The sequence below is a fragment of the Salmo salar genome, chromosome ssa15 (assembly GCF_905237065.1).
Source record: "Salmo salar chromosome ssa15, Ssal_v3.1, whole genome shotgun sequence".
Classification (NCBI taxonomy): domain Eukaryota; kingdom Metazoa; phylum Chordata; class Actinopteri; order Salmoniformes; family Salmonidae; genus Salmo; species Salmo salar.
Window position 1 is genome coordinate 6,152,712 of NC_059456.1, and position 14,122 is coordinate 6,166,833.

The window sequence follows — 14,122 nt, forward strand, 5'->3', positions numbered from 1 at the left end:
AACCCCTAGCTACTGAACCCCTAGCTACTGAATAGCTACTGAAACCTAGCTACTGAACCCTAGCTACTGAACCCCTAGCTACTGAACCCCTAGCTACTGAACCCCTAGCTACTGAACCCCTAGCTACTGAAACCTAGCTACTGAACCCCTAGCAACTGAACCCCTAGCTACTGAACCCCAAGCTACTGGAACCCTAGCTACTGAACCCCTAGCCACTGAACCCCTAGCCACTGAACCCCTAGCTACTGAACCCCTAGCCCCTGAACCCCTAGCCACTGAACCCTAGCCACTGAAACCTAGCTACTAAACCCTAGCTACTGAACCCCTAGCTACTGAACCCCTAGCCACTGAACCTCTAACTACTGAACCCCTAGCTACTGAACCCCTAGCTACTGAATAGCTACTGAAACCTAGCTACTGAACCCCTAGCTACTGAAACCTAGCTACTGAACCCCTAGCTACTGAACCCCTAGCTACTGAAACCTAGCTACTGAACCCCTAGCTACTGAAACCTAGCTACTGAACCCCTAGCTACTGAACCCCTAGCTACTGGAACCCTAGCTACTGGAACCCTAGCTACTGGAACCCTAGCTACTGAACCCCTAGCCACTGAACCCTAGCTACTGAAACCCTAGCTACTGAACCCCTAGCTACCGGCAGACATAGCATTCACCTTTGTTATTGCCAATGAAGTTGATTCAATCGAAATTCCACTTCTACACGAAGCTGAACATGATCAACATGTTCAAAGGAATGAATATACTGATGAGGTATAGAGTCCCACAGTGGAAGTGTCATAATACCCATAAAACCTAGCGGTCAAACATGGAAATGGTTCTAATTGTTTTTTCACCATTCATTTTTATCATAGGGGATTTTAGAAACACTTAAAATAAGGACTGTGATTCGTATAGGCTTACCCTGGCGTGACGTTTTGATAGCCGTGTAAATCTCTCTCGGACGAGGTGACTTTTATCAGTAACCAAGTGAGAGGTGGGAATTTACCAGTTGTGAAGTCGTAAATACCAGTTGGATGATTTAACTTCCTTTCAACTCGTTGAGAAACGCTGATTGGCTAATGAACAACACGCTGCGTAAACCATAAACTAAAAATACAGTTATCACACTTACAGTCAACAAATTATAGTGCTCAAAAACCATTTTAATAGATTGCTTTTTATAGCGGGCCTAATGTTTCGCTGTTGCATTTAACTGCTGAAAATGCTGTTTTCAAGGTAATTTTCTTAGTAGGTGACATCAGAGGTCAGTATGATAGATGGGTTTTCCACTAGTAATTACCAGTCAGAGGGCCGTTCAAGTGGGAGAGGCTATACGGACACGTCTGGTATCCAAGTGGATGGTGACTGCACATTCGCTAGCAGAACAAAGAGCAATGGCTATCTATTTGTTTGCTGACTTAATTTCGTTAGTGAGGCCGCCTCACCCGTCTCATTTTCACCACCGCTTCCTCTTTCAAGTCCCGGGGATTTTCATAGAAAACGTACAACTACGGCATTATCGTCTTCACGTTAGATTTTTGTAGCCGCAAACATAAATTAGACAGCTGGAAAGGGCTAATCAGGACTGAACTGAATTTACCGAATCCGTTCGTCTCTCGCTGCCCCGGGACAAACCTCATCAATTTGGGCACCAGGCGTGTCCGTATAACCTCTCCCCGTTCAAGTGCATTTTTTCCCAGTTGTACGTGGTAAATTCCCACTTCCCACTTGGTTACGAACGCAGCAATAATCTCTCACTTATTAATCATAGCTGGGTTGTAGGAGCTCCTTGGCAATTATTTGCATCAGAAGATATGCGATAATAACCAAGGAAATCTTTGAACACAGGTATGTCGTTATCATTTTAGGGATCTAATAAACTGTAGTGACTGATGTCTCAAACAATGTTTTAGGGGACTAAACAGTTGTGACATTCATTCATTGCCAAAATAATTGAATGTGACAATTGTTTAAACAAGCAAGCCTGTGCTGAATTGAGTTTTGTGTAATTGATTTAAACATTTATAATGAGTTAAAAAAAATAAATGTTAAGCATTTGTAGCTAAGCTTAGAAATGAAGGTTCCGATTTTGTGTCATGCAGGTTTTACAGATGGCATGGCAGTGTAATGTCCCCACAGTTATCAATGGCAACTTGTTTGATTGTGATGTGGATAAATACAATAAAAATCTCATATATTCTAACCCATCTGCAAAAATATTCCACAAAATCAAACACCATTGAAATAACATGATAAATGTGGAGACCAGGTTGGGTTCAAATACCATATATTTCAATTATTTTTCAACAACAAATATTTAAATTATTATTATTTTATTTTTTTATGTTAAAAGTTGAAAATTGGAATGTATTTAAGAATACTGAAATACACTGACTCAAAGACACTCCCATGCATTTACCCAGCAATTTGAAAATGCTTTCAAAATATAATTTAGTGAACTATTTTTATTCTTTTTCCAACTAACCATTCAAATACTGAAATAAAAGTATATATAAATAAATAAAAAATTTGGAGCTGTGTATTTGAAAATACCCAAATACACAGAAATATGTTTTTAAATAAATGTTTTTGAACCCAGGCCTGGTGGAGGCTATCAATAGGCTGGACTTGCATTTAATTTATCCCCCCCCAAAAAAACACATCTATACTAGAGACTTCCTCATTGAACAATGGTGAGCCTGGCTTTTCACTCACAAATCAACTTTACTCTGAGAAGAACTGAACAAGGCGGAGATTCTCATTAGGACCTTGACTCCTCCGTCCTCTCTTCCTCCGTGACCCAGAAATTGATAAGGGGTCGAGGCGTGTCAATTCATTAGTAGGCAAGCGCAATAGTATCCTCGCGGTGACAAGCGTGGAAGTGTTTTAATACCCCCCCCCCCTTTGAATCAGTTTTGTTTTCTTAAAGGAGAAAAGCATGCAAAGATTTAAAAACGATATACTACTCATCCTTTCACCTTATTTTGGGATTCCACCCCGTAAACGTACCTGTTTAGGATAGGGGGCAGTATTTTCACAGCCGGATGAAAAACGTACCCGATTTAAACTGGTTACTACTCTTGCCGAGAAACGAGAATATGCATATTATTAGTCGATTTGGATAGAAAACACTCTGAAGTTTCTAAAACTGTTTGAATGGTGTCTGTGAGTATAACAGAACTCATATGGCAGGCAAAAACCTGAGAAAATTACAAGCAGGAAGTGGAATGTCTGAGAATTGTAGTTTTTCTTTTGATTCTCTATCGAAACTACAGTATCTGTGGGGTTACGTTGCACTTTCTAAGGCTTCCATTGGCTGTCTAAAGCCTTTAGAAAGCGGATTGAGCCTTCTCCTGTCTCTGGGCAGAGTATAGTAGCTCAGTTTCTCAGTGGTCTGCCTGGTGACAGAGAGATTGGATATGCGCATTCCCGCGAGCACGCTGTTTTTTCTTTCCCTCCTTGAATGAATACACTATTGTCCGGTTAGAATATTATCGCTATTTTATTATTATTTTAAATACCATAACATTTTATTTTAAACAGCGTTTGACATGCTTCTAAGTACGGTAATGGAACATTTTGACGTTTTGTGTCTCGAAATGCGCTCGCGCGTTACCCTTTAGATAGTGACCTGAATGCACGAACAAAACAGAGGTATTTGGACATAAATATGCATTATTTGGAACAAAAACAACATTTATTGTGAAAGTAGCAGTCCTGGGAGTGCATTCTGACGAAGATCAGCAAAGGTAATAGAATATTTCTAATACTAATTCTGAGTTTAGTTTGACCCGAACTTGGCGGGTGTCAAAATAGCTCGCCGTGATGGCAAGCTATGTACTCAGAATATTGAAAAATGTGCTTCCGCCGAAAAGCTATTTTAAAATCTGACACAGCGATTGCATAAAGGAGTTCTGTATCTATAATTCTTAAAATAATTGTTATGTATTTTGTTTATGATGAGTATTTTTGTAAATTCACTGGAAGTTTTTGGTGGGAATACATGTTCTGAACATCACACACGAATGTAAAAAGCTGTTTTTGGATATAAATATGAACTTGATTGAACAAAACATACATGTATTGTATAACATAATGTCCTAGGAGTGTCATCTGATGAAGATCATCAAAGGTTAGTGCTTCATTTAGCTGTGTTTTGGGTTTTATTGACATATATGCTTGCTTGGAAAATGGCTGTGTGATTATTTTGGTCTATGTACTCTCCTAACATAACCTAATGTTTTGCTTTCGCTGTAAAGCCTTTTTGAAATCAGACAATGTGGTTAGATTAACGAGAGTCTCATCTTTAAAATGGTGTAAAATAGTTGATTGTTTGAGAAAATTGAATTGTGGTATTTTAGTTGTTTTTGTATTTCGCGCCATGCAATTCCATTGGCTGTTGGCTAGGTGTCCCGCTAGCGGAACGCCTGTCCACAACATTAAATTTGCCTGATGACATGCGATTAGAGGACATTTCATACAAGAGCATTTTCATCCACGTTCCCTCTCCAAGATTTACCTTTGACCTTTTTCAAAAGGAGGCAAGAGGACGCAAAACCAAAAGAGATTCTCCCAAGGAATTCCTTCTATCCACTGAAGAGCCCAACCCTCTCCCTTCCCTGAAGCCCCACAAAATACTACATTCACTCTCTCTTTCTCCGACACACATATTCTCTCTCTCTTACCCTATGCTACAACAGTATAACGCAGCGTTCAAAACAACTAGGAAATCTGACTTCAGTGCGTTCAAAGCAACTGGGAACTCTGGGGGGGGGGGAACGAGCTCCGACTGGGAAAAAAATCTATTTCGACTTACCTAACTGAAGATCACTGACGTCATGATTTGTAATTTTCAGAGATCCCAGTTGTTTTGAATAGGGCGTAATAACAGCAAATCCACCCATATGATTGTCAACAGTAGCTACAGCATTAGAATAGATCATCTGGAATTAGACAAATTCACATACTGTCATTCATCTTTCTCAGAGCATTTAAGGACTTGCTAGTACTAAGGAGAAGTTAATGGCAGGCATTAGGATCAGGATGGCGTTATCAGTCATAATGTATGGCTGACGTGGATTTATACGTATAAGTTTCCTGCTAACATGGATTTAAACATGTTTTTTTTGTTTTTTTTTTGATTTTATCTTTATTTAACCAGTTAGGCCAGTTGAGAACAAGTTCTCATTTACAACTGCGACCTGGCCAAGATAAAGCAAAGCAGTGTGACACAAACAACACAGAGTTACACATGGAATAAACAAACGTACAGTCAATAATACAATAGGAAGAAAAAAAAAACGGACTCTATAGGATTTATGTTGGACCAGTTTGATTATGGAGCTGATTTGTTTTGTAATATTTCAGAAGGGCGGTTAGTAACCTGGTCTAAAGTTTTTGAAACAGTTGCTAAAATACTTTGGTCTCCTCCTCACAATCACCATTTAAAAAAACAAAATAATTTAACTTGGCAATTCTTATTTACAATGACGGCCTACCCCAGACGAAAACCCTCCCCTAACCCAGATGACGCTGGGCCAATTGTGCGCCACCCTATGGGACTCCCGATCACGGCTGGTTGTGACACAGCCTGGGAACGAACCAGGGTCTGTAGTGACGCCTTAAACCGCTGCAAAAACTCGGGTTTGGTTTAGTTCAGTATACATTCAGGAAGAATAAAAAAATAAAAAAATCTAATTCAAATGAACGGAAAATAGACATCACTCAGATGTTTGAATGTCAATTCACTTCCTGGAGTTCCTGAATTGACGTTGAACTGACCTCAACCCAACCGTGCTTCACACCTTTAACTAAAAACAGTAAAAAAAAAAAATCCCTAACACCTCTTTTAGCTACGCTGATCTGTGGTGAGCTAACCACCCCTCCCACCGCCTGCCCATTCAGCGAGCCATCAACACGTCTATTTATAATGCTGCAGTAGCCCTGACATCATAAAGGAGTCTGAGAATGTTGACAGACACAAACACAACGGATGACGTGAATTACGTGCGACGGCAACGTGAGTGGTATAGATAAGAGTAAACAAACGTATAAAAAATTAAAATAACCGTTTCGATACCAATGCATTTTATTGGTAAGACAGTTCAGAATAAACTGTAAAATGGCACAGAACATAATAAAACGTATTACAGTTGAGATTGTCTCAGTGTTTCACTGAGACACTGGATGTGACCCCACTCTCCCAGGGAGAGTTGGGATATGCAAAACACACTTTTTTTTTTTTTTAATAGGACCAATATAAGCACCCACCAAATTATTCTTGTTATCCTAAGAAATCCTAGGATTAAACCCCATTGTATAGTTTATTTTATAAAAAGCAGAATGTACACTCCAAACAAGTGACCAGGCAAAGAGGTAAACAAATTCTGAAAGCCTAGTCCTTTCCAATTTAGAAGGCAACGAAAGCTCACCACACACACGAGTCAAATACATTAACGTACATCAAATACTGTATTTGGCCCAGATCTGCATCACCTCCCACCCTGTCTATGTGGTCTCTGATTCAGTCCTGTCGCTGTCCCCAGCTCCATTATCGAGTCTAGTAGTGGTCGAGGCCCTGGAACCACTGCCTGCTACCCCTTCCGTTCTGCAACACTGGTGGCAGCAGCTGTGATGTGTTTGGTTCGTCTGCTGGTTCTGGGCCAGACCAGTGAGGAGCTGCAGTACCCTGACCTCATGTTCCATCCGAGCTCTCTCTCTCCGGTCCTCCCTGTCTGCTGCCTCCCTCTGCCTCCTCTCCTCTCTCTCCAGCCACTGAGACAGGAGGTCCTGCTGCCAGCGAGTCTGAGAGAGAGAGACACACACAGGGTCATTCCATGTCATATCAGCAAGCCATGACACCTGCCATCTCTGATTGATCTGAAATCGTTTCTGTCGTTAGAAACAGATAAGATTAGCATTCCTGCAACATTATTTTATTGAAATCTAATTTGATCTCTGAGAAATTAAGCTAATTGATTGCACCCAATCAGGCCATTTAAATTCTAGGATTCATATAATATTCTATAAATATAGCACATACAATCCGATTTGAACCAAAACAATTTCTAACAATGATTAAGACCCGAGGATCCCAAAGAAAATGGTCAAAAGTCACCCATGCCAAGAACCCGATGGTCACGCTTACAGAGTTCCTCTGTGGAGATGGGAGAACCTACCAGAAGGACAACTATCTCTGCAGCACTCCACCAATCAGGTCTTTATGGTAGAGTGGCCAGACAGAAGCCACTCCTCAGTAAAAGGCACATGACAGCCCGCTTGGAGTTGCCAAAAGGCAAAATGACTCTCAGACCATGAGAAACAAGATTCTCTGGTCTGATGAAACCAAGATTGAATTCTTTGGCCTGAATGCAAAGCATCACATCTGGAGGAAACCTGGCACCATCCCTACGGTGAAGCATGGTGGTCGCAGCATAATGCTGTGGGGATGTTTTTCAGTGGCAGGGATAGGGAGACTAGTCAGGATCGAGGGAAAGATGAACAGAGCAAAGTACAGAGAGATCCTTGATGAAATCCTGCTCCACAGCGCTCAGGACCTCAGACTGGGGCGAAGGTTCACCTTCCAACAGGACAACGTCACTAATCACACAGCCAACACAGGAGTGGCTTCAGGACAGTCTCTGAATGTCCTTGAGTGGAGCAGCCAGAGCCCGGACTTAAACCCGATCGAACATCTCTGGAGACCTGGAAATAGCTGTACAGCGACGCTTCCCATCCAACCTGACAGAACTTGAGTGGATCTGCAGAGAAGAATGGGAGAAACTCCCCAAATACAGGTGTGCCAAGCTTGTAGCATCACACCCAAGAAGACTTGAGGCTGTAATCACTGCCAAAGGTGCTTCAACAAAGTACTGAGTAAAAGGTCTGAATACTTATGTAAATGTGATATTTAAGGCTTATTTTTAATACATTTGCAAAAAATAGTTTTTGCTTTTGTCATTATGGGGTAGTGTGTAGATTGATGAGGAAACATAACTATTTTATCATTTTCAGAATATGTCTAACGTGGAAAAAGTCAAGGGGTCTGAATACTTTCAGAATGCACTGTATTATCAGTTGTCTGTCTGACCTGTAGTATGGGGCTGCAGCTCTGACTATTTCTTTCTCAGTGTTTCTCTATTCAGAGAAGCATGGTTTGCTGTCGTACCTTGTCCATGGACTGCTTATAGGGTAAGGAAACCAATGTAATTTTGGTTTACTATCCCTTTAACATTTAGGGGGGGGTGCTGTTCCTCGATGGTGCTGTTCCTAATAGCAGTAACAGCACCATCTAGTGGTCAGAACACCGTAATATCAGGATGTAGAATGGGACATAAACTTCAATGACTAATTTCTCTGAAAAAGGGGGGGAAACCATCACCAAATTCACTGAGAATACATTACATAAGATGAAGAAACAATACACTGAGCTGCAGCTCCACTCTACTGGTCAGACAGAGAACTAACACTATATACAGGTTGTTGGGATGGTATTGGCATGGGTGGTCCATGGGTGGTCTGTTCGTGGGTGGTCCGTGGGTGGTCCATGGGTGGATTTTGACAATTTCTTTGGAATCCTCATATCGTACTCAAATCAAATTACTACTTTTTTTGTCACATGCGCCGAATACAACAGGTGTACACCATAGATAGATGCTCATTGTTTTAGTCCAAATTGGATGTTATGTACTATATTTATTAAATATTATACGAACGTCTTCCTCAACGTGATCAAGACAAAGGAGATGATTGTGGACTACAGGAAAAAGAGGACCGAGCACACCCCCCATTCTCATCGACGGGGCTGTAGTGGAGCAGGTTGAGAGCTTCAAGTTCCTTGGTGTCCACATCACCAACAAACTATCATGGTCCAAGAACACCAAGACAGTCATGAAGAGGGCATGACAAAACCTATTCCCCCTCAGGAGACTGAAAAGATTTGGCATGGGTCCTCAGATCCTCAAAAGGTTCTACAGCTGCACCATCGAGAGCATCCTGACTGGTTGCATCACCACCTGGTATGTATTCGGCGCATGTGACAAATAAAAAATGTGATTTGAATTCTAGAACTTAAAATAGCCAATTTGGGTGCAATCAGCTTAATTTTGCAGAGATAAAATTATATTTCAACAGAATAATGTTGTAGGAATGCTAATCTTATCTGTTTCTAACTACAGAAATGATTTTAGAACAATCTGAGATAGTGGGTGTTGAAATCCTCTTTCTGGTGCTTTTTGAGGTGGAATACGGTTTAGACATTGAGGTTGCTATCAAAAGTATTGAAGATGGATTTACTTTAATATAATTCCATGACAGCCATGTTAGCTCCTCATGAGCAATCTTCTGATTTTTAAATGACTGACTGTCTAAAATTCGAACAAGAATCCAAATACTCATCATGAACGGATAAATGGTATGGTCAACGGTGATAACATGCCGTCCCAGTTTAACAGTTGGCAGAACTGTATGTGTGCGTCCAAAATGACACCCTATTCAGTAGTGCACTGTAAAGGTAATAGGGTACAATTTGGGATGCATCATATATCTGTCTCTGACCTGCTCCTGCCTCTGGCCCTCCAGCTGCACCAGCAGCCCCCGGGACTCTGAGACCAGCCTCTGGAAGCAGTCAGCCAGGTGCTTCAACGCAGGCTCTAGGGACTGGGTGGAGTCGATGGTGGTACCACAGCTCGGGCTAGGGTCTGGGGGTGGCGGAAGAGGGGAGGCCGGGTGGGGTGGTGGTGGTGGTGGGGAGGGGGATCTGGAGCTCAGGTCCACCTCTAATGGACGACCTGCAATCAAGAGATGAACTCGATAATGATTCTAATTCATTTAAGATTTATTTTCACAAACATTGTCAAATTTGATTTGAAATTGTTTAAAGACTAGATCAACTGTGTTAATACAGTCAGTATTGTATTGTATAAAGACTAGATCAACTGTGTTAATACAGTCAGTATTGTATTGTATAAAGACTAGATCAACTGTGTTAATACAGTCAGTATTGTATTGTATAAAGACTAGATCAACTGTGTTAATACAGTCAGTATTGTATAAAGACTAGATCAACTGTGTTAATACAGTCAGTATTGTATAAAGACTAGATCAACTGTGTTAATACAGTCTGCATTGTATAAAGACTAGATCAACTGTGTTAATACAGTCAGTATTGTATTGTATAAAGACTAGATCAACTGTGTTAATACAGTCAGTATTGTATAAAGACTAGATCAACTGTGTTAATACAGTCAGTATTGTATTGTATAAAGACTAGATCAACTGTGTTAATACAGTCAGTATTGTATTGTATAAAGACTAGATCAACTGTGTTAATACAGTCAGTATTGTATTATGTAAAGACTAGATTAACTGTGTTAATACAGTCAGTATTGTATTGTGTAAAGACTAGATCAACTGTGTTAATACAGTCAGTATTGTATTATGTAAAGACTAGATTAACTGTGTTAATACAGTCAGTATTGTATTATGTAAAGACTAGATTAACTGTGTTAATACAGTCAGTATTGTATTATGTAAAGACTAGATTAACTGTGTTAATACAGTCAGTATTGTATTATGTAAAGACTAGATCAACTGTGTTAATACAGTCAGTATTGTATTATGTAAAGACTAGATCAACTGTGTTAATACAGTCAGTATTGTATTATGTAAAGACTAGATCAACTGTGTTAATACAGTCAGTATTGTATTATGTAAAGACTAGATTAACTGTGTTAATACAGTCAGTATTGTATTATGTAAAGACTAGATTAACTGTGTTAATACAGTCAGTATTGTATTATGTAAAGACTAGATTAACTGTGTTAATACAGTCAGTATTGTATTATGTAAAGACTAGATTAACTGTGTTAATACAGTCAGTATTGTATTATGTAAAGACTAGATTAACTGTGTTAATACAGTCAGTATTGTACTTCAGTTTCTATCAGAGGTTGGAGCTCATTGAAAAACACATCTAAGATTTGTTACTAATGATAATTTCAATGAAAATCAGTGGCACTGATAGAAGAAAGTGTGACAGACAGTAGAATACATACCAACAGGTTCATGATAGACGTTGAGGCGGTCTACAAAAACATCATGGCGTCTTCCACCCGAGCCCGCCAGTGGCTGACCGTTGATTCCTATGCCGTTGGACTCGTACTCGTCTGTGTCTTCTGCCTCTCTGTCCTCCTCCTCCTCCACCTTCACCTCAGAGACCAGATACCGCGACTGCCGTCCTCCTATCCCCTCAGGAGATCCAGAATGGGGTTCTGTTCCTATTCCATCGACAGACCCAAAATGTCGCCCTCCTACAATCCTATCAGGAGATCCAAAACGGAGTCCTCCTCCTCTTATTCCTTCAGACCCAAAATGGAGCCCTCCTAGTCCTCCTATCCCTTCAGGAGATCCAAAATGGCACCCTCCTCCCATCCCATCCACTGCACAGTTTCTCCCCAGCACAGCGTCCATCTCAGCGTAGTACCTGAAACTGCAGGGCTGGGAGTCGTCCACGCTTCTCAGCAGCTTGGCTCTGACGTAGTTGGCCTTGAGGGTCTTGACGCGGAGTCGGCACTGGTGGGGGCTGCGTGAGAAGCCCAGATCACACATGCGGGTTGAGAGGTGTTTGAAGACATGGCGGTTTCGGACGTTCTCCGCCAGGCTCTTCTGTACGTGCTCGTCACTCCAGGCACACAGCAACACCTGAGTCTCCTCCACCGTCCAGTTGACGGAGCGCTCGGCCTCTCGCTTCCCTGCAGGAGTGATGTGTGGACAGTACAGTACAACCATAAGGCATTAGCCTGCTTATTAATATGAAGCTACACAGTGAAGACAATAGGTATTTTGCTCATAGGGTAGGTTTACACATTGGTACTAGTTAGCGACTATCCTTACATCAGTTGCCCTCCCTCCCCCACACAAAATGACCCTGAATTGCAGGCAACAGGTTCAAATTATGTTTCTATTTCCTTGCTTTAATTAAAAGTGTGATGCATGCAGACTCTTGTTGATGCTGCCGGATGGCCCTATAAATACATAACTATAATCTCTCAAATGATAGCTATAATGTTTGGCAACAGCATCGCGCTAGCTATCACTTAGCTCTAGTTTAAATCCCTGTAATATGGATATCTTCCATCATGGAGTTGAGTAAACTCAGCTAGTTAGTTATTATGACCTTTTTTTTGTAACCATTTATTGAGAGTAGCAAGCTAGCTAGTTGACTGTACAGTAGCAATTAGCTAGCTAAGTGGTATGCAAGAGAGTCAAAGATAAGTTTCAGCTTGCTAGCTTGTCTGTGTGAGAAATAGCTTGTTATCTAATATCACAACGGGTATATCAAGGCTATAAAACATACGTTTCTTCGATAACAAAGTGACATCGAAGCTCTGCCAGCATGTGTAGTCTGCGTAGCTAGCACAGTTAGCGTTAGCTAGCTATTTCCTGACTTAGGCTAACTAACAGTAACGTTACCGTTAGCTAGGCTATCTACAGTACGTTATGGATGAGCGATGCATGCACAAAATGAATAAATAAAACATACTGCCTCGTATCAGACACGTACTTTTCGTGGAAGTTGTGACCGAGTTAGTAGAGTTGATAATCGGAGGGTTCATCTTCGCTTTCGGTGTAAACATCCAGAGATAACGGTGTGATTTCCTCTCTTCCGGTTTCGGAGTATCGTTTGCGTGACGTCACCAAGAAGCAGAGGAAATGTTTTTTGGTCATTTTAGAGTCAATGACCACTGACGCGTGTAACTACATTAAATTATTGTCACAATGTTGCAGCTTCATAGGTGTAGTGGATAGATATTCTACTTTTGTCCCAAAATATGCAATCATAAGATAATATTGAAAACACTACATTGGGCAAAAATTGCAAAACATTTTTAGATGAGGAACGAGACAATTTGAGAACAGTGAGTGGCTTGTAAAAGTAATATGCTAGCTGGGTCAGTATATCTTTGTGTGTCCCTCCTTCCACCTCGGTTACTTTCTTCCCTATCCTTTCATCTCTAACACAGTACATGAGTCCTGCTGCAGCTAACCGCAGCTAATGCTTTTTCTACCTACTCTGATCCACTGATGTCCAGAGAGCCTGTCACCCACCACCAACTGCCACATGCCTTCCATCAATGACATCCATTAAATGTCTGGGTTAAAACTGGAGGTGGAGGGTGAGGATGAAAGCTTTGCTATTCCTTGAATTGTTATTCCTTTAATTACTGGTATTGTCTACACAGACATACAGCAGTGTGCACAATAACCTAGTCATAACGTGTAGAATGATGATCCAATGCACCACAGTACAGATAACTAGATGATTACAAGAGAAGAGGGGAACAAGACCAGTTCTCTTCTCCTGCTGCATGTTAGTTACCAGTTATCTTGTCCTCCTACATGTTAGTTACCAGTTCTCCCTTCCTCCTGCATGTTAGTTACCAGTTCTCCCTACCTCCTGCATGTTAGTTACCAGTTCTCCCTTCCTCCTGCATGTTAGTTACCAGTTCTCCCTTCCTCCTGCATGTTAGTTACCAGTTCTCTTTTCCTGCTTCACGTTAGTTACCAGTTCTCTTTTCCTCCTGCATGTTAGTTACCAGTTCTCTTTTCCTCCTGCACGTTAGTTACCAGTTCTCTTTTCCTGCCTCACGTTAGTTACCAGTTCTCTTTTCCTGCTTCACGTTAGTTACCAGTTCTCTTTTCCTGCCTCACGTTAGTTACCAGTTCTCTTTTCCTGCTTCACGTTAGTTACCAGTTCTCTTTTCCTGCTTCACGTTAGTTACCAGTTCTCTTTTCCTCCTGCACGTTAGTTACCAGTTCTCCCTTCCTCCTGCATGTTAGTTACCAGTTCTCTTTTCCTCCTGCACGTTAGTTACCAGTTCTCTTTTCCTGCTTCACGTTAGTTACCAGTTCTCTTTTCCTGCCTCACGTTAGTTACCAGTTCTCTTTTCCTGCCTCACGTTAGTTACCAGTTATCTTCTCCTCCTTCACGTTAGTTACCAGTTATCTTCTCCTCCTTCACGTTAGTTACCAGTTCTCTTTTCCTCCTGCATGTTAGTTACCAGTTCTCTTTTCCTCCTGCATGTTAGTTACCAGTTCTCTTTTCCTCCTGCACGTTAGTTACC

At 41.2% G+C, this 14,122-nt stretch overlaps 2 protein-coding genes across 3 annotated transcripts in view; both read right to left on the bottom strand.

Annotated features, from left to right (window-relative positions):
* LOC106570905 (ras-GEF domain-containing family member 1B-A) overlaps positions 1 to 990 on the bottom strand; it is a 74,470-nt gene extending 73,480 nt beyond the window's left edge. The window contains exon 1 of the mRNA XM_045695411.1: positions 921 to 990. The gene's annotated coding sequence lies outside the window, so the exon portion shown is untranslated. The remainder of the gene's footprint in view (positions 1 to 920) is intronic.
* Positions 991 to 6,069: 5,079 nt separating this feature from the next.
* On the bottom strand, positions 6,070 to 12,680 carry LOC106570904 (uncharacterized). Of its 2 annotated transcripts, none has more exons than XM_014143482.2 (4): positions 12,562 to 12,680; positions 11,054 to 11,749; positions 9,555 to 9,787; positions 6,070 to 6,803 (listed from the first exon to the last, which is right to left on the bottom strand). In XM_014143482.2, exons 1-4 carry the CDS (start codon positions 12,632 to 12,634, stop codon positions 6,507 to 6,509), a joined length of 1,299 nt encoding a protein of 432 aa, XP_013998957.1. In that variant the 5' UTR covers positions 12,635 to 12,680; the 3' UTR covers positions 6,070 to 6,506. The 2 variants fall into 2 exon arrangements, with proteins under 2 accessions (XP_013998957.1, XP_013998956.1); XM_014143481.2 differs by having other exon boundaries at positions 12,541 to 12,675.
* Between the last annotated feature and the right edge of the window lie 1,442 nt (positions 12,681 to 14,122).